This window comes from Balaenoptera acutorostrata, chromosome 1 (genome assembly GCF_949987535.1).
Source record: "Balaenoptera acutorostrata chromosome 1, mBalAcu1.1, whole genome shotgun sequence".
NCBI classification, from domain to species: domain Eukaryota; kingdom Metazoa; phylum Chordata; class Mammalia; order Artiodactyla; family Balaenopteridae; genus Balaenoptera; species Balaenoptera acutorostrata.
Window position 1 is genome coordinate 65938982 of NC_080064.1, and position 21043 is coordinate 65960024.

The 21043-nt window shown below is 37.4% G+C and overlaps 1 protein-coding gene across 3 annotated transcripts in view; it reads right to left on the minus strand.

Moving 5' to 3' along the window:
- Positions 1-21043, minus strand: part of SLC44A5 (solute carrier family 44 member 5) — a 357535-nt gene that overhangs the window by 38646 nt on the left and 297846 nt on the right. For all 3 annotated transcript variants that reach the window (XM_057534098.1, XM_057534090.1, XM_057534109.1), the window contains 6 exons: positions 17424-17508; positions 10834-10962; positions 9952-10012; positions 6733-6856; positions 5173-5256; positions 2163-2275 (listed from right to left, as the gene is read on the minus strand). In XM_057534098.1, coding sequence (XP_057390081.1) covers positions 2163-2275; positions 5173-5256; positions 6733-6856; positions 9952-10012; positions 10834-10962; positions 17424-17508 — 596 coding nt within the window. The remainder of the gene's footprint in view (positions 1-2162; positions 2276-5172; positions 5257-6732; positions 6857-9951; positions 10013-10833; positions 10963-17423; positions 17509-21043) is intronic.

The following is a 21043-nucleotide window of genomic DNA, read 5'->3' on the forward strand; positions in this document are numbered from 1 at the left end:
ACTCATAGTTTGTTCATTTTAATCTGTGGAAACCTGGTGATCTGAATTGAAGGTGCTTTCATCTAGAGGGGATTTATATTTGTTTCTGTTGGCAACAAAAGGGTACTACCAAACTGGGGTCACTTTATAAGTTTTCCAGGATCCCAGACCTACTCCAGGAGTTTCAGGTCTGACCCTCTACTCTTCTGCTGGCTCTAAGTGTCCTGATTGTAGCCCTGGTATGGTCCGCCCATAATTTCATATGTGCTTCCTGCTCAGTTCCCCACATTTTAGTTTGTGGGTTTAAAATGGTTTTCCTTTTGGGTAGATTTCCTTTACTTCTGGTAAGCTCATCAAAAAAATACATTACATAAAACAATACAATACTATTTTATGCCATTATTTCATAGCAAGAGGACCCTTCAGGTTATTAATTCCTCCATACTGGTGGATGTGAAAATCTCAGCAGTGTTTTCCAATTTATTTTTCCATTGCTTTCTCACTCCTGTCCTAGTGTTTGTTTGTTTGTTTTTAAAAGTATGTTCCCTGGGCTTCAAGTCCTCTTTCCTCAATAATATTCCTGCATAATAACAAAATAATAGGTAGCATTTACTGAACAATTACTATGTGTTAGGCAGCTCTCTAAGTACTTTATATACATTATTTATTAACACTCACAGATTCCTATTATACAGTTGAGGAAACTATGAATTAGAGACACTATGTACTTGCAGAGAATCACACAATTAATATGTGATGATTCTAGAACTGTGCCTTTTACAAACTCCAAATACATATTTGTAACCATGGTGTTATATGGCCTCCCCTATATATCTCTTAATTTGTTCTGGTCAATGAGAATTGTTCACATGCTCAACCTCTAAGATGGCAAAGGAAAGGGGATATTTTGAGCTCCAAGGAGGAAAACAAAAAACGACTTTTAGACAAAAAGCTTTCTTGGGAGTTTCAGATTAGAGGACAGCAATTCTTGCATTCCTCTACCAGACTGACCCACCTCTTCACGGGCAGCTGCACAGGAGGAGCAGATAAGGAATAATACCTGGAAAGACGTGAACAACTGTCTAGAAACTTAATGAGGATAACGAGCAGGATAATAACAATACCCCAAGACATGCTGAGTGTTTGCTGTATTCCAGGGACTGTTCTAAGATCTTTATATTCATTGCCTCATTTTACACTCACAGTCTTGTGAGATGGAGATACCACTATTGTGCTGATGTTATGGATAAGGAAACTGAGACTTATAATCATTAAAATTTTCCAAAATCTCCCAGTTACATTATGGAGCTGGGATTGGAACCCAAGTTAGCTACAGATTTTGCGGATTCTGCTGGTTTCTAATACTGACATGTTTAAAGCTCTTCTTCTTTGAGTGACAATAATAGGAAATTGTTATTTTTGGTATCTGTGACCATAAAATCTCATTGTCAATCTAAATGGTGTTGTAGCAGAAATCATTCTTTTGAATAGAAACCTCTCAAACATTCATATATTGGCCCATACATTTATTAGAAGACTGAGAAGAAGCTGCCATAAGTGCTATACTGTTCATTAGGAGAGACTTTAATTCCTTTTTTAGTGTTTGCATTTTACCTGTACTGCATTTGGCAGGATTGAGTTAATAATTAGAGGTCAACCTTGAAATAAAGTAACTCTCCATCCAATGTGTGATTCAGAATACTTGCCTCTAGAGGGTGATGCCTCATTATGGAGTACTGGCCAATTATTAAAATGTGTGACAGTACCTGGATTAAAAGTTCAAGTTGAAAGAGGAAAACAGATCAATCACACTTCTGTAACAATGCAGACCTGGCCTTTGATCAGATAGAAAAGTTAAAGGGCTCAAAGAAATTGTCTGAAATATTTTTCATTAACTTAAAAGGGATTCTTTTCACCTCCTTCTTAATACCCATGAGGCATGAGACCAAAGGCTGGTAGAGAAAAAGACTAGAACTTTCTGATAGCACTTTTTTTTTTCCAAGATAAAGAAGAAATAATAGAGACAATATATGCAAAATTAAATAATTTTTCTCAATTTAACAACTTTTGGAGGGGAATAATTAAACTCACTGCAAGGAAAATGCTTTCTGGTGATTGATAATGGGGACTGAAAAGAAAAAGATTATTTTGATATTTGGTGATTTTAAGAGGGTGATACCTACCATAAGCTATAATCCCAATCACACCAAAGGTGAAGAGCCAGAAGAGGAAGCCAGCCGTGAACCGCAGGAGTATCACAAACATCCAACTGAGGAGCATGGCAATAGTCAGGCCACTGGAGGAAAAAATGCACAGCAAACACAGTGGGCCAGTGTGCTAAACATAGCAGAATGAGCACAGCAAGACAACACTTTTTTCTATTCAAAATGATTCTTGATTATTTTACCTGGCTATAGAAACATTTATAATGTTAAAAAGTATAAATAATTTTTGCTGTTAAGATTTTCATGTGAAAGAGTAGGACCATCAGGGACTTTACACATGAATCAATTTTGTGCCTAGGTAAACTGAAGTTCAGTATCAATAGTTGTTCCAGGAAAAACCACAGTTCCTATCTGCCACAGTCCTATTTTTTTCCTTCACACTTATCCACCAAGTATAAAAAGCATGGATAAAGCATATCCATGAGGAAATTGTGCTGTTCTTGTTCTATCTACCTGGTGACTAATGAAAACCTTATGTAATATAACACTCTAGCGGTAAGGGAACAATCTTAGGGCAGAAAGACAAGCAAAATAACTGCCCCACACAGTTCCTGAATCCATGATTTTGCAGTCATTATCATTCTGGTCTAATTATCTCTAATCGTTTGTGATGTCTAACCTCACTAGACATTTATTTCAGGTTCCCAGTGGTCTGTGGGCCATTATTTGGAGCCGTGATAAGGCTCCTGTGTCTCCTGGGCCATGCAACTTTATCAACCAATCAACAGCATGAATATTTTCCTTCTGTTTTAATTTCTTACTGGGGTTTGATTGAGCTACTAGAGGTACTTCTTCCCCCCCGCCATATATCCAGGTTAAAGTCATATTGGATTCTTCTAGGTAATTTCATCAAAGAGAACTCACTAAGATTGGAAATTTGGCTGATGCTTCTATTAAGAACTGACACCACTGGTGATATCTGCAAGTTTCCAAACAGACAGAGCCTGGCACATTTATTGAGTTTATTGTCTTCAAATATTATCTTTAAAAAGAAAATATTAATAATACTGTCACTGGATAGATGACAGCATGTATCAGAGTGCCCCCTCAGCTCACAGTCTTGCAGAGCCTGTGCTTTTAACTTCAGAAGCTATTCCCTTTTAAAAATCACAGATACTTTAATGCTGAAATATTCAACATAGTTGAAGAATTATTCTGTGGCATAGTCCAAGGGGGTTATTAAAAAAGTTCGGGGGTGGGGGGGAAGAAAAGAAATATAGCTCTTTACTGTTGTGTGTTTTTAATTCCCGCATAAAAATTCTAACTGAATAAACTAAGTCCCAGCATGTCAGTCTTTCGCTTTATATGTATAAAATAGATGAGAACAGAAGAGTTGAAAATAAAGGGAGGTGTAGTTTATGTTCTAGCAGTTCTAGGTGTTTAGTCCCTGGGTAGAGAGTATTTCAGTGTGTGTGTTGGGAGTGAGGAGGACAGGAGAATCTATCATAATTTACACTTTTTTCAGGTAAGAGTGGGAAAGCCAAAACAAAGGAAAACCATAAAAATTATCTAGTGATATTTGGGTCTGACAATAGGGGCACCAGTTTCCTGTCAAGTATAGACTACAATCTCTGCTATGGAGATATATCCTGAACTACACACTGAAAATAATTACTGTAATTGTGTAAGACAAAGCATCAAAATGAGTAAAATCTGATAAAACTATCTAGTTTCATAGCTCCAAAAACTACTCACTAGTATTTTACACACAGTGCAATTTTGACTTTATTAAGCACCTTATAGTTAAATATATCTATCTTGTTCCCCTAGAATTTTTATAACTGTTCCACATTTTCTATGCATCTCTATGGTCCAAGAACAATACCAGGAGTTAGGAAAATAAAGATGAGTTAGACATAGTTACCATGGTAAAGAGTTCATAGTTTATCAGAGGGAAAGAGTCAGGTAAATAAAACACAAGACGGTGGTGCTATATGGAAGACAGGTATGTGTGTTTATATATAGGTATGTACACACGTACACACACACACACACACACACACAATGACTATGAGGAACACAGAGGGGCAAGTAATTTACTATAGCTGGGGAAGTCAAGAAAGACATCATAGATGACACAAAAGCTGATTTTAAATAATGAGATGGGGTTGCCCAGGACACAAGGAAGGATATGCTAGGAAAGAGAACAGAATGTGCAAAAACATGGGGGTTTGACAGTCCGGGGATGGGCATGCTATTTGATGTGTTTAGAATATAGGGTTAATCCAGAAACATGGATGGAGATAAATCTGGGAAACTATGTTGGGCCAGATTGTAAGGGGCTTTGTAAGTATCTGAAGAAGTTTTCACTTTATTCTTTGATCACCAGGGAATCATAGATGCTTTTAGGGTACTTAGGGTACAAGAAGGTGACACAAGAGCCAGATAGTAATGACAGCCTTAGGCATATCAAAACATATACCTGCTCCAGAAGAGTGACTACATTTTCCTTTATGTTTCAGAAATGCAAATCTTATGTCTGGAAATTTAAAGTCTCCTCCTCCCTTCAAATGTCTTTTTCAGCTTCTCTTAAGTACAGTGACTTTGATGCTGATGATAAGAAACATTATGTGGAAGGGCTGTGTTAAAAAATAAGAATGATCCTTTGGAGGTCAAGGGGAGGACAAATGAGTACCAGAGAAATAACACTGCATCCACTGTAACGTGTGATGAAAAGCAAACATACCACAGATATGGCCCCGCATGACTTGAAGTATATGTTTATAAGAGGACTTTTACTAGTGATTTAATAAAATTAAATTTACATTCTTATAACTTTCTGCTACCAGTGGGCAGATTTCCAAATATCTTTGCCTCATCTTCACTCTGTCTGAAAAAGAAAGTGGTAGGAACTGAAATCCAAGTCAACCTTTTATTCATGACTATGAATGGGGAATTTGAAGAAAGAAATTCTACAAAGATAAAATCAGAATGGGGCTGGAGAAGAAACACCTAAGCTTTCACTTACATGAGAATCCAATACCACGTTGTTGCATAGTCTTCAAACACTTTCACTCCAATTGCCCTTGCATCAAGGACTTTATTGATACCACTGAATTCAAAGAAGGAAAAAAAATCAATTATTTTTTGACTACCACTAAACAGAAATGTTCTTGTTATGATAAAAGGGATTTGGAAGCTGCAGTTCTAAGCATATTTTTAGAAACCATTTATCACTAGTGACTCATTTCCTAGCCACAACAATACATGAGGTGCCACTTTGGTAAACCTGCAAAGGTAGCCAGCTATAGCTGCACAGAGACGGAACATGGCTTCCAAGAGCAATAATCAGACCCCTCTCCAACACATGCAACACGCCCTCAGTGTTGCAGGAGCCTCACTATAAGGCATGAATTTAGATGGTAAGATCAGCTTTTAACTTATAAAATCCATAGAGCCAATATAAAATCCATAGAGCCAAGAATGAATATGACATTTAATTCCCCTTCTTAATCTTCTGACAGCTCTGTAGCAGGAAGGCACAAAGAGGCACATACAGAAAAGTGCACCAATCGTTAGCATCCAGTTTGATGAATTATCAAAGTGAACATACTTAGTAACTACAGCGTAGTCATTCCTTTCCCCCATGTGCCCCAGTTACAACACCTCCCCCTTCCCCTAAAGTTAACCGTAATCCTGACTTTTGTGATAATAATTTCCTAGTTTTCTTTTTAGTTGTACCATTTATCTATGCATCATAGGGTAATTTAATTTAGTTGTGCTTACTTTAAAATTTTTCATCAATGGAATTGTACTATTACTTTATGATTTCTTTCACATAGCTTTATATTTGTGAAATTCATCCATGTTGCTATCATATTCTAAACACACAGGAACTGCACTGTTCTACTCAGACTGCTAAAATCTTTTGAGACAGAACAATAAATTTTTTACAATGCCTTTATTTTTTTACTTTAAATTCAACAACTAAGCTATGAAATGGTACTCTGTGTGTTTATATTTGTGCACATACAAGTCTGTGTGCACCCAGGGAATTGTATTTTCCAATAACGTGGAACACCATGATGTATACAGCCAAGGGAAACAGAAAATTCACTTCCCTGTAGTTAGTCCGTAGAAATTCGACACTGTACTGACAGAGCAGCATCATGGTTGTTTCACCTTTCTTAAGGCCCCCTTCCCTTTAAAATATCTAGCAGTTTTATTACTTCAGTCATTTTTTTAAAATGGTGCTTTAAAAAAGCATGGGTTTTTAAAATTATGCCTATTCAAATGTAAATTATACTTAGGTCTTGCGATCTGTTTCCTGATGTCTCATTTCTATACCTGTTGATAATGAAAGACTTAACCATTTTGAAAAACATACTTGTTCTTTCAAATGCATTCTGCTTTCTCTTTTACTTGGCTTTCTTAATGAACACATACCGAGTTCTCTAATCCACAGTGACATGGATATTTCAGAAAAAGACATAATTCTTCCTCCATAACCCTTAACCTAATGGAAGTTTCAGTTTGGGGACAATAATGGGATGCATCAAAATTGAAAATGGGAGTGTAAACAACATACTTTGCAGCTGCCCTGAGTTCTACAGCATTTCTTGTCTTTCCACTTCCATCTTCAAACACTGTCTTATTTCCTACTGTTAAAGTGCCATTTTTAGTAGAAAAGTCAGGGAAACATCTCTGGAGATCTGTAAAAATAAATTAAAATTATGATAATCACTTTCTTCCTTCATGATGTCCTCCCTTTCTTAAGCCTTCTGTTATTTATAATCAAATTCTTATTAGACAATGTATAAATTGCTGAATATAGATAATTGCCCATTACTTGATAATCAGACTTTCTGATGATTCTAAGACTGACATGGAAAGCAAATATGATCATAATCTGAAGCTACATTTAAACTTGCTGATTATTTTATACATGGCATATTCATCAAGTAGCCATAAGAAGGACACACAGCACAGGTTTTATAAGAGTAATACTGATAACCTCTCGCTCATGGTAAACACATTTTAATAAAAAGGCTATATTTACTTGAATGATTGGATGAATTTATTTTGTTATTTTACAAAATTCTTAGATACTCCTTGAGTGAAACCTTGAAAACCAGAGTTTAGTGAACACTTCCTTGGGAAATAAGAATCAGCTCAAATTTTAGGTTACTAAGACAATTGAATTTTTATTTACAAAGTCTGAATAATTTGTCTCTATTCCAGCTCATTTACAAGTTTTTTTTTTAAGAGGGGCTGGAAATGGGAATTCTAAGGCTATCAAAAATGGCCCACACTTTGAAAACTAGCATTTCTGAGAAGAGTTAATTTACCATTCAATCTTCTATGTGCTTATTTTTAATTATACAGAATCCTTGCCTCTTTACAAATCTTTATTACTAAAAATGTTTTAAAACCCCAATTTTAAATGAAGAGGGAGGAGCAATCAGAAATAGATAATTTTTATATTTTTTCTTACAAGAAGTATCACAGACTTGCATGGGTTCGTATGGAGTGTAAACCTGAAAATATGAAAGCAGCTGATATAGAGAAAGAAGAAATATGTCTTTGTAAAGCTTTTCCTGACTTTCCTGGCTTAAAATGGTCTGATCTACCTACCTTCATCTTCCGTAGCATTTACAATCGGGGTGACTGCTTCAGTGCCCTCTCTCTCTCCTGCTCTTCCCTGGCAAATCTGACATAGTAGCCTCTACCAGATGCTTCCATTCTCTCTCAATCCAAACCGTATTTCTGTCTCCACCTCTCCATGCAAATTAGTCTCCCAGTGATCCCAGTGACCTCCTAGTTGCCAGAACCTCCAAATCTTTTTCAGTCTTCATCCTGCTTGAACCCATTACCTAGCACAGTGCTTGGTACATAGTGGAACTCAGTAAGTATCTGCTGTTGAATGAATTAACTTTCTGTTGAATGAGTCTTTGACATGGGAGACAACCCCTGCCTTTAAAAACTCTCTTCCCTTGGTTTACAGGCCCAGGTTCTCTCCTGCCTTCCCTTCTTCCTTTCTGTGTACTCTTTCTCTTTCTGCCCCTTCAACATCACTGTTCCCACATACAGAACCCCTGAAACTTGTTCTACGTATTATATCTGGGCAATAACTCATCTAGTCCGTTAGCTTTAATTACTAAATATGCTCATTATATGTTTGGAAAGTAGAGAAAATTTTATGAAAGAAGATACAAAACTGTACATAGTTTTACCACCCATAGTGAACTATATTAACCTTTTGGTGCATTTCCTCCAGTCTTTCTTCCATAAGAATTTTTTTTTTGAGTTATAATTATACAGTACATGAGAGGTTGTCCCTTGTTTCTTTCTTTTAATATTACTTATTTCCATTTATAAAATCTTTAATGAGTGAATTTTATTAGCTGCATACTATTGTTTCAAGTACTATACTTAATCCTCTATTGGGGGGATACAAGTGATTTCAATATTTATCTTAATGTTTCCTTCACTAGACTGTGAAGGACTGTGCCTTATTCATTTTTGTATCCCCAATGTACATTTCATATTGTGTCATTTAACCAAACTATACTTATAAGGGCAGGATTATATGTTATACTTTTATACCTATTACATCTTCAGTGACTAATGATTCATTTTTACCGTTTTGTGTAAAAACTTGTAACATTCTTCTTGACTACAGACACTTGTTGCCCAGGACTTCCTGGTTAAATGCAGTTGCTTGCCAGGTCTACATCTTTGCTGCAGGGTTTTAATGATCCAGAGAAGAGTGATGGGAGCATGTAAGACATTATGTTTGATGGTAGCTACTTCAATGGTAACTGACTTTCTACTCAAACTGATGACTGTTGTCTTTCTTCCATTTTAAAAGAAATATGTACTCATTGTGGAAAAACAGAGATATAGAAAAAAGAAGAAAGAAGAGAGAAAATGGCCATAGTTTTGCCACCTCCAAAACAATCATTTAATATTTTGGCATATTTCTTTCCAATCTTTTTCTTTGAATAGTTTTTTTTCGTTGTTGTTTATTTTAATTTATACAGGCTTGTCATAATGCATACAGTATTTTTCATTTTATGTAACATTGTAACGTATACACAATACTTATGTAAAATTATAAATATTTCATTTAATGAATACATCATAAATTATTTAAGCATTTCCTTGCTCTTGGATATTAGAGTATTTCCGTTTAATTTTCTTTGTCTTTTCTTTTTTGGGGGGGTGCTTTTTGGAATAACACTGTGATGGACATCTTTATGTAAAGTTTTTTCTCTGTTGTTAGAATTATAGCCTTAAGAAAGGAAAATGAGTGATTATTTCATTTTCTTCTAAACAGTTAAAGTTTATAAATTTTAAAGAAATAAAATGTTGATGCATTCAGGAGACATACAAATATTTCAACTTTCAAATTATAAATACAAGTATATGCCCCACCCTCACTCCCCAGGCAATTTCTCAACAAACTTTTTGGCTGAATTCAGGGGTGGATGTGTTAGAGTGTGTCTGTGCTTATGTGTGTTCATAGAGCACCAAAGAATCAATCTGAATGGGTTTTTAAAAATCAATTTTCAAACTTTTTTGTGTGTGTTTAAGCAGCCAAACCTAAAACCTCACCAAGCTCCAGTGGAACATCCCCAGCTGGAGCCAGAAGAATGGGCTTTATTCTTCCTAATTAACTCTGGGACCCTGGGCCAGTCATAGGACCATTCCCGGCCTCAGTTTTGTCAACTGTGAAATAAGGGAATTGAATTAAATAACTTCTTGGTAGATTCTGTGTTTCTAAGGTAAAATAATAGCCACTTACAAGGTTTGCTTGGAAAAATCGCTGTTGGACAATCATCATCCAGTAAAACTTGTGTGAGAGTCTAAAATTGAAGGAAGGGTATGTTAACATTTTAAAGATGATGTGATGACAAGTTTTACTCTTAATATAAAAATTTTGTCATTTAAAAATTCAATTCCCTAATAATCTCCTTATCCCAAATTACACCCCTAATAAGAGTAATTGTAAGATTATCACACACACATACTTGTTTGACAAACACTCTTAAATATCCTAACTGTAATTCAATTGAATCAACAATAATAAAGTCAGACCTGCCGAAACCAAGGCATGTCTTTGAAGGTGTGTATCTTCATCTTAGTTATATCCTTAGTCTCTAATCCTTTAATATTTTTCTGGAAAAATGGCATCTTCTCTAATTTAGAAGCCATTACTACTAATTAACACAATAAGGCTTTAGAAATCCCTTATAAATCTTAAATCTAGTGCTTGGGGACTTTTAAAATGAGTAATTATCAAACCAGGTTTGGAAGTAAAGTTCTTATTATTAAGCAGCCATGGAGCTTTATCACCACATTAATGAAATGGTGACTGCAAATGACATTTAGCTTTTAGCTCTGGACAGCAAAAAATCCAAGAGAATTTGCTGGTGTCAGGGAATAGTAGATGCTAACTTACCAGACCTAACAGTCTTGTATAACACCCCAAGTCTACAAAATGATATGGCATAAATTGTGTGTGTGTGTGTTTGTATGTACATGTGCATTTGTGTTTTAATGAAATGGTACCATTAGTAATCACGTCCAAGAAGATTTTGGAGCTTGATCCGTTACAAATGCTCATGTTACACTTGCGATTGAAACAAGGTAAATTCTTTCTAGTTTTAAGCTTAAACACACATACCTTCGCAGGCTTAAGATGAGCAGACTTGCAGAACTGGCTGTAGTATGTCCAGTAGTTTCTGTCTTTTCTGTACCTAAATTGTATTTCCATGTAGGTTAAAAATCTTTCTGGGCACTTGGAGACACAGATCTGTGAAATAAAGAAACACAATGGTGGGAATTGAATTGAGTTGAACAAACCAAGGAATTATCTACAAGGTTAAACTTCTAAATTACCCACCACTATAAAAAAGCAAAGCACCATTTTCCATCTAAGAAACTTAAATCAATTCTCTAAACTTACTGTAAAAAATAAAATTTCATGTACTAGTATTCAACCTCTACTCCTTGCCCTTTGATGCTGATGTTCTGTTAAAACAATAAGATGCTGTACAATGACAAACTTACTTTTACCTTCTGATTTGACATAATTGTAGATCTACACGCAGCTGTGAAAAATAATAGATTCCACATACCTTTCACCCAGTTTTGGCCAACAGTAATAACTTGCATAACTATAGTACACTATCACAATCAGGAAACTGATATTGTTACAATCCACTAACCTTATTCAGTTTCCACCAGTTTTACATGCATTCATTTGTGTGTGTGTGTGTGTGTGTGTGTGCAGTTCTATGCAATTTTATAATTTGTAGATTTGTGTGACATCTTCCATAGGACAGTGATGAACTTTTAATATTTTTTTATGATTTTCTGAATTAGTAGATAAGAGCTTAATGCAAGATTAATTTTACCTGTGTAGTTTATACATTTTCAGGGTTAGAATCTTGCTTTCTTTCCTTTACGTGAATACAATGGTAATTTAAAACGCTCCAAACATTGATAACTTATGCCACTAATAACTATCAGTGCCAATGAATTCTCAGAACATAATTGGAGGTTTTATTACCATAAGAAACTAACAAAATTAGGGCTATTTGTGGCAATCAATCATTATTATTGTCTTTCAGCAGCACCAGTCAAACATGGGCAGAGAGGTCACTGATGCAATTATCTTACATTAATGAACTTTGGGGGCCTATTAATGCCAAACCAGATGGCCGTGCTAGTCCACAGAGCCACCGTGGAGTGACTGCAATCCAATTAGTAACTCCACAGAGAGAAAGAATCAGGGAAGATGCACTCTGTTGGCTTTGCTTTTGTTTGTAATAAAAAACCAAAGATCATAGGAAGCCATGAGAGTTGTAGTCAATCCTTGAACATTCCCTTCCTCCATCTTCAGTTCCTCCTTACGAAAGCCTTCTCAGCTCTGACTTGCTCCATCTCCCTACTGTACTTTGGTAACTATTCTCACTGACCAGATTCTAAATCAACCCCCACTGGTAGTTAGGTAAAAACACGGCTGCTGAGGTGACATCTCTTTCCCCTTTTATGGGTCATGTCTCTGCTACACGAGGACAATTGGTATCAACCCCACAGCTAAGGTAGTAGGTAGATAACTAAATGGGTACCTCAAATCTCACAGTTAATATTGTTTGATAGCAGCAGCAGTCCAATTTCTTTTTTTTTTTTTTTAATTATTAGCACCTTTAATTATTATTTATTTATTTATTTATTTTGGCTGTGTTGGGTCTTCGTTTCTGTGCGAGGGCTTCCTCTAGTTGCGGCAAGTGGGGGCCACTCTTCATCGCGGCGCGCGGGCCTCTCACTATCGCGGCCTCTCTTGTTGCGGAGCACAGGCTCCAGATGCGCAGGCTCAGTAGTTGTGGCTCACGGGCCTAGTTGCTCCGCGGCATGTGGGATCTTCCCAGACCAGGGCTCGAACCCGTGTCCCCTGCATTGGCAGGCAGATTCTCAACCACTGCGCCACTAGGGAAGCCCCAGCAGTCCAATTTCTTTTAGAAGTTTTGACAAGGTAAACAACCCATCTCCACATTCACACCTCCAGATGCATTTTCTCTTTCTCAGTCTCTCCTACACGCATATGCACACACACACACAAGCACACACACACATTCATACACCTCTAGAGGAAATATTGAAAGTCTCACAGGTATCTTTCTATGAAAACTGAAGAACTGTTTAGGGACATTCACAGCATCCAACATGCTCACATTTTTTGGAAGAAGACTGAGGTCATTGTCAATGCGAACATCAAAAGTTTACTCTGATCGGAGCTAAGCTGAAAAAACCATTAACGTATTAGGAGCTACCTCACAGACATTTAGACTTTGGCAATTTACTTACATGATTCTGAAAGATAACTGAACTAGCCCCTTGTTGGATACATTTAAATGGATTTATAAAAGTGAATACTGAATATACTAATGTTTTCATAGGCTTTCAATGATGGTAGGAGCTACTGAGTTGAGGCTATGATGATTTCTGTATTTATAAATACACACACATACAATGTATACTACACATATAAAAGCGCGGTGTATGCAACATATAAAAGAAAGTAATTTAAGTGGTAAAAAATGTTTTGATAATGAGAATCACATCAAATTTCATTCCAGACACAAATGAGCTGTTAAAAAACAATATAGCAAATGTTCTTTACTCTCTCTCTATCAGACCAATTTGTTCACTTCAAATAGGGTGCTGATTAGTAGCAATCAACATATAATTAACCAAAAATGAAGGTCACATTGAGGTTGGGTATCCTAACTGATCAAGGTCTGTCCTTTAAATGCTTATGACACATGTCTGGACCATGCTGCATTAACAAAAAACATCATGCGTAAAAATATGGCTTGGATCAGTAGACACACTACTGCCTGGCAGACTGAAAGCAATCCTGCATTATTGGCAGCTAATATATATTCTGACTCAGTTCTGATTCTTTGTATAACCACAAAGGGGCATTCTGAATATAGTTCTTCATCATTATTTTTACATCTTCCATTTGTATAGGGTTAACACTCTAATATAAATTAGGATTTGGTGAGTGGAAGAGAGAGTTACACTGAAGGTTAAAACACTACAATTTGCAATGAAGAAAGGATAATCTAGTAAATCTAGTAATTTATGTAATCTAGTAATTTATGAAATGTAATAAAAAGCATAATGTGCAAGGATTTTTTGTTTCATCATGGGAATGATGGATTTGTATAGTGTAGTGGAAAATTTTCTAGACTGGGAATAGGAAGATATTCTCTCATTCATTCATTTACTCATTCACTCAACAAATATTTATTGATCACCTACTCTGAACCTGTTCTAGGCACTGGGGACACAGTAGTGAACAAAACAGATAAAAATCCCTAATTTCTAGTAGGGGAGATGGTTAACAACAAATAAACAAAATTGTTTGCTATGAGATGGTAGCAGGAGCTATGGAGAAAAATAAGGCTAGAAAGAAGGCCAGAGGATGAAAGGTACCAGGGTGGGATTCTAATTTTAAATAGGTAGTTAAGGGAGGCCTCAACAAAAGGTAATATTTGAGGAAGACTTGAAGAGGACTAGTGATCTAGTCATCTGGAGAAAGAGCAGGCTAGGCAGGGAGATCAGCAAAGTCTAGGGCTATGAAGTCCATGCTTTCCTAGATCCTTTGAAGACAACAGATGGTCAGTATGACCCGAGTGCAGTGAGCAGAGGGAGAGCCATAGCATATGTGGTCAGAGTCGGGCAGACAGTGAAGGACTTTGTAGGCCATTGTTAGGACTCTGGCTTTTAATATGAGTAACTTGGGAAGCTATTGAGGGGAGGGGGCTTGAGCAAAGGAGGGACATAATGTGACTTACATTTAACAGGATCACACTGGCTACTGGGCAGAAAAGAGAGTCTAAGGGGCTGGAGACAGGGGCAAGAAGAGACCAGTCAGGAGGTCATTGAACTAATCTAGCTGGTTCCTTGAAAAAAGGAGGAGATGGTGAAAGAAGGAGGAGTTTGGTCCTGGGTATATTTTGAATGGAGACCAGAGGAATTAGCTCACAGCTCAAACATGAGTGTGACAGAAAAGAGAGATCAAGGATGATTCGATGGTATTTACAGCTGTAATAGAAAAGACCAATCGGGGTAGGGAACAATTTTAAGGATAAAGTCAGAGACTAGGAATTGAGTTTGGACATGTTAAATTTGAGATGCTAACTAAATATCCCTGTAGAGACATGGCATAGGTGGTTGGATAGAAAGATTTGGAGTTCCGGGAGCAGACTGATCTGGATAGATAAATTAGGAAGCGCAGCATACAGTTTGTGTTAAAACCACAAGACTAGGTGCGATCACCAAAAGGAGTAAATGTAGTTATTGAAGAGGACTAAGCTGGGTAGAGGAGGAAACTCCAGTGTTTAGAAGACGCTGGAAAGATGAAGAGAAACCATCAAAGAAGACTCATAGGGAGTAGCCAGAGAGTTGGGAGGAAACACAATGTTGTGCCCTAGAAGCCAAGTGAAGAAAGTATATTAAGGAAGAGGGATTGATTAAACAGTGCTGTTAGCTCAAGTAAATACGGATTGAAAATTGACCATTGGTTTAAATAGATGGAGATCAATGGTATCAATATCATTTGGAGAAAATGGAGTAGGAGTAAAAGCCTGAATGAAAATGAGAAGGGAGGATTTAGACACATTGAATATAAACTATTCTTATGAGGAGTTTGGCAAAAAAAAGAGGCACAGAGATATGAAGCAGTAACTGGAAGGGGATGTGGGATCAAGGAGAGAATTATTTAAGACGGAAGAAATAACAGCATGTTTGTCTACCAATGGGGATAACTTAGTAGAGAAGGAAAATGGTAATAAAAGAAAAAACCAGAAGATTTCTGGAGTTGTGTGCTGGACTTTGTGAGCAAGGATAAGATCTAATGCACGAGCGGATGGGCTGGCCTTGGGCACACAGGCTGTTCCTCCACAGTAAGAGCAGGGAAGGCGGAGTAAGTACATGAACACAGATGATGACAGGTAGGCAAGTGGAGGTCAGTGTGGCAGCTCGTAAAAGTTGTCTTCTGAATGCTGATACTTTCTCAGTGAAATAGGAAGCTAAGTCAGAGGCTGACATGGAGACTGGGAAGGAGGTCTTGGAGGTCTGAGGTGAGAGGAAAAGGTGTGAAACTGTTTTCTAGCAGAGTAGCTAGTAAATGGGCAAAGGGTCTCCTGTGTGATTTGGGGACAGCATTAAGGGCCCCCTTGAGGTTAGTGGTCCTTAATTTAATGGACTGTTGTGTGTGTTTTCTGCAAGAACACACAGCTGCCTGGGTTGAGGCATGGAGTAGGCAGAAAGCTGCATTTAGCCATGAATGATGTTTTGCCAGGGAAGTACAAGTAAATGAGAAGGGGCAAAAGAACTGAGGATTTATATAAGGGAGTGATTTTAAAAAAAATTTTTTAATTTTATTGAAGTATAGTTGATTTACAATGTTGTGTTAGTTTCTGATGTACAGCGAAGTGGAACCAAGAGGAAGCAACTAAGTCAAAATCTTAGTAAGTTTTTGAGGTAGTTGTACTGCCAAATTCATGACCTAACCTGAAAAGGCCTTTGACTGTTAATATAATCTTTGAGGTTCTACACTCGCAAAATAGGTAGAAAGCTTCAAAGCCACGAGGCCCCTAAGAGGGTATATTTCCAATGCTCAGCAATGGTGTGGTCTGAGGCTGACAGACAGGAAATAACCTTCCAGGTGGTTGAGCAAAGAATCATAGGATGTGATGGATAAGCAACTTCCTTCAGAGAACACGATCCAGGTGGAATAAAAGACTGTTCTCCAGTGCCATGCACTAAAGACCACTGTGCATTTAGACCTCCTCCCTTTCTGAATGGGAGCTTGTATTCTAATTTTCCTAGCCCTGTTCCCCATTGTGCATCTAGTGTCAAGACCTGATGGAGAGACTATGCATAATCCATAGATCCTAGACTATGGGTTAAAGATAGTACCACATGGGATTCTGGGTTGTCTCCCTTGGGAAGAAGGGTGTTCTGGAGGACAGAGGGATAGACTATGGAAGAAACAATGAAGTTTGTCCCTATTGTTTCATTTGTTCATGGTACACAAGAGGCTGCTCAGCCCACAATTACATTGCTTTATTCCCTCCTTCTGGCATCTCGGTGTGAACAAATAAAACTAATGAGCCTATGGCGTATAAGTAGAAATGCACTGTGTGACCCTACTGATCCAAGGCTTTTAAGAACAGGGGTGCTTTATTCAGCCTCTCTGTCTTCTTCCAGCGACTGGGTGCTGCTCCTGCTGAGGACTTAAGGGGCGACAGAGCCACCAGACGAAAGGAGCCGGGAAGAGAGTTGCCCATTGACCACAAACACCACCTTTTACTCTTATATGACCAAAAAGAAACTACTGTTTTAAGTCACTGAAAAACTGGGGTTTATTAGTTACAGTAGCTGGCTTTATTCTTCCTAATACTGATCCTGAGAAAAATATCTCCACTTCTCTGGGCTGCAGTTTATTCATTTATAAAAATAGGTGGTTAGACAAGATAATCACTGAGGTTCCTAGTCATACTAAAATGATTAATCCCTGCTTTTTTTTTATTGTATATGAACGAACATGAGCTTATACTTCTGTCTTCCCACCTTCCATAAATTCATCATTAATCACACACACCCAGAACTCAAATGCAGTTTCTCAATTCTTTCACCCAAGAATGTTCAAAATCGCTAACATCACCAGCGAGTCATTTTTTTTTTTTGCCTTACCTGTCTGGTAGGGCACTGTAGGTTTACCACCACGGAGGGACTGGTACAGCTGAGCAGGTTAAAGTAAAACAAAATGGGCTTGTTCCTAAGAGAACAACATAATATTTTTAGTGACTGTGGAAATATTTCATATCATTTCAGCCCCTGTATACTTTAATATAACATAACATTTAAAAATCGGCTTCATTTTCCCCAGACAGTTGCAAAATATATTCCAACTCCCCTTTAAGCTGCCTAACACTTAAAGCACCTTTTGGTAATAGTAAAAAGTTGAAATAATCAAATTGTCCATCAACAGGGGATTGGTTACATAAAGAATTCCACATCCATAAAGTAGAAGACTTTATTGCCATTGAAAATAATGTTGAAAAATGTTTAATGTTTTAGCAGGGAAAAGTGAGACCCAAAGAGATCACAGGAGAGTTGAAATAAACCAATGGGGTAGAAAGAGGGCAGCACTGAAGCAGCCTGTCATGGGAGAACGTGGAGTCAAGTAAATGGGCTTGCATCTTCCTGGTGGTACCTCATCTGAAAAGAGACTGGAGGTGAATCACCAGGCATAAAGCCAAAGGGGTTTGGTGGAGGGCAAGCCAAAGCTGATTTCTCACATCAAAGAACTAGTCAGTGAGGACTTCCCCAGAGAATTTCCACTTGTGCACCATGAGAGAGCCAGCCTTTGGATGCTTACCCCAAAGACAGGGTTTATGGACAGTCAGTTATGTCTTAGCTGCAGCAGCAACAACCATGTGGGACTAGGGCAGTGGCCAGGAAAGTAACAGATACTCTTCCTTCTATCTGTCACAACACAAAGAAAGAGCTAGGACCAGGAGAGAGGGAAGAGAAGGGAAATAGCAGAACAGGGCCTCTCTCCCACTCTAAGTTCCCTTGCAGAGTTCAAACCTGAGCTGGGGAATTAGAAGAAACAAGATTCAAATTTTAAATTGGACTGCACTGAACTTTTTAACAATAGAAAGTATTTAGAAAGCTATGGAAGGAAGCTACCCAAGATGCCAAAACAAGAAGGAAAGAAATTTGAAAGAACATTGTTAAAGGCAATAATAGGGGAAAAATAAACCCATTTCATGTTTGTAATCCCATCTAGTTCAGATGGCTCAAGAATCTGGCTATAAATTCATACACAATATGCACAAGGCTACTTCACGATTCCACAAGAGTGAGCTTGGCTCTTTCACCACCCAAGCAACTGTATCTTCTGCATGTGATTCAGATTTGTACCTAGGCAAATGAATAAATTATTACATGTCATGATTCATTGGAGTCCCTTAGGAGTAGTTAAAATGCTGAATGGTAAATCAGTAAGTGCCAAGAGTCCCCCACAGGTAAAACTGATTTATAAACTGCAAAATGCTACATAAACTCAAGTTATTCACCAGATTATGTGATCCTCAAGGGTAAAGTTTGTACCTTATTCATCTTTATACCCATCTACCTTGCCAACACTTAGCTGAGTACTTGGCCCATATTAGGCACTCATCAGATGTTGCAGAATGGATGAGTAAGTTTTTCAATATCTTAAAATCCTCCTTAGTCTTTTGCACAAATCTATAGTCATTCTATCAAAGTCTGTCTGATATCTTTAAACATCAGTGGTCCTCAGATTCCTTAGGTACAAAGTAGATGGCGATGGTTGCAGCTGAACATTTCTGCAGAAGTGATTGAGGAAGTAACTCATTATATAACTTGAATTATATTTCCACCATGAAACAACAAAACAGAAGCAACTACAAACTACTAGCTTGAGATGATGTAAGATGCACTTAAGCCCATCTCTCTTCTTTCCCGAGACTCATGGAAATAAAAGAATAAAAGTACAAAAAGGAATAAACTTCACCATACCAGCTAAGGATGTGCAGGATGGGATCTGCACACAATTGCACAAGAGAGTTCAACAATTTCTGGAAGATGGAGAGCATATGAGACTGTGTTGATTGATGAATGCACCATAGAAAAGCTACAAAAAGGGTGGGATATGATATGCTTGTTAGAAATCATGACACATTCTGGACTCAAAGCTGAGAGTGAGAAATGTGGTCAAAAGTAAGAAGATTAATGAAGGTTTATATACAGGTCTACAGTGCAAATCAGCGTCTCTGTGCTCCTCCCATACACCTACACTTAAGACTTCTAGCATCCAGGAAAAATGGGCAAAAAACAGAGGCCTCCTTTGTTGAATGATAGCAAGGGCTTTTGTGGGATTGGGTACCCCAGTCTACAACCCTTCATATTCTGGCATTGTAAAGGCCCATGCCTGACAGTCAGCTTCCCACCAGTTCATGCTGTAGTGAAACCTAACAGCTAATACAACGTTCCTATCCCATACGGGGCAGAGGCCTCCCTGGAAAAACTGAGCTACTAACACAGAAACAGAGCAAATTCACACAAGCGACCCAATTCTTTCTTTAGTAAAAATGGATAACCAAGTAGCATCAGGAATTTAAGAGAAATCAAAATAGGAAAGAGAAAGACTAAAGTAAACAAACAAAAACTGATGCCGGATGAAATAAAAATAATTCAGGGTATAGGAGGGACCTTAAAAAATTTTTTTTCAGTGTAATTCAAGCAGATTATTCATACATAAAAATACTATGTTATTAGAGGAATAAATAGGAAACAAGAAGGCTTTAAGAGACTTAAAGTATGATTACCAAAATTTTAAAATCAAAAGCAGAGCTGGAAAAAACTTTATAAATCTCCTAGAATACAGAATAAAAAATCATAGATGGAAAATATAAGGAAAAAAAAAAGAGGTATCGAGACTAATCCAGGAGGTCCAAGGTATGACTAACAGAGTTCCCAAAAGACAACCAATCAAATGGAAAGAATGAAAACAGCAAAGAAATAACTGAAGAAAAATTTTCAGAGCTGATGAGAGTCATAGTTCTTTAGAATTAAAGGACCCCCATTGAGGCCTGAACAAAAATAATATTTTTAAGAAAGACCTACATCAAATTGTGAGATTTCAGAACACCAAGAGTAAAGAAACAATTTTAAATGCTTTCCCAGAGGAAAAAAGTCACCACAAGGTATGTGAATCAGACTAGCATTTGACACATTGGATGCTAAAAACTATAGAACGGTATCTTCAAATTTCTGACAGGAATTGTCTTTCAAGTTACACTTCTAAAGCTAGACCATCAGTCAACTGTAAAGAGGGAGAAGAAAAACATTTCCAAGGACTTCTCAAATTTACTTCCTGTGCTTTCTCTTCTTAGGAAGATAATCAAGAATGTTCTCCATCAAAACAAGGGTGTTGACAAAGAAAGAAGACAAGTTGGGATATAGAAAATGGTTCACGGGACGTGCTTACACTAAAAAAATACATATTTCTTGTTTATCTGAAATTGAAAATTAACTGAGCATTCTGTTTTTTTATTTGCTAAATCTGGCACCTCTAGAAGCGGGACCCAATCTAATGAGGTAGATAAGTCCCAGAATTAAAGCTATGCAGTAGGCCTAAAATTTACCTGGTCCTGAGTGGAACAAAAGGACAGAAGTTCTACAAGGCAGGTGTTCAGAGAAGAGGGAGCCTCTGAAAAATAGTGTGACTGGAATGGTAGACAAACTTATGGTCCTGATAAAGACTACTCAAGAAAAACTTG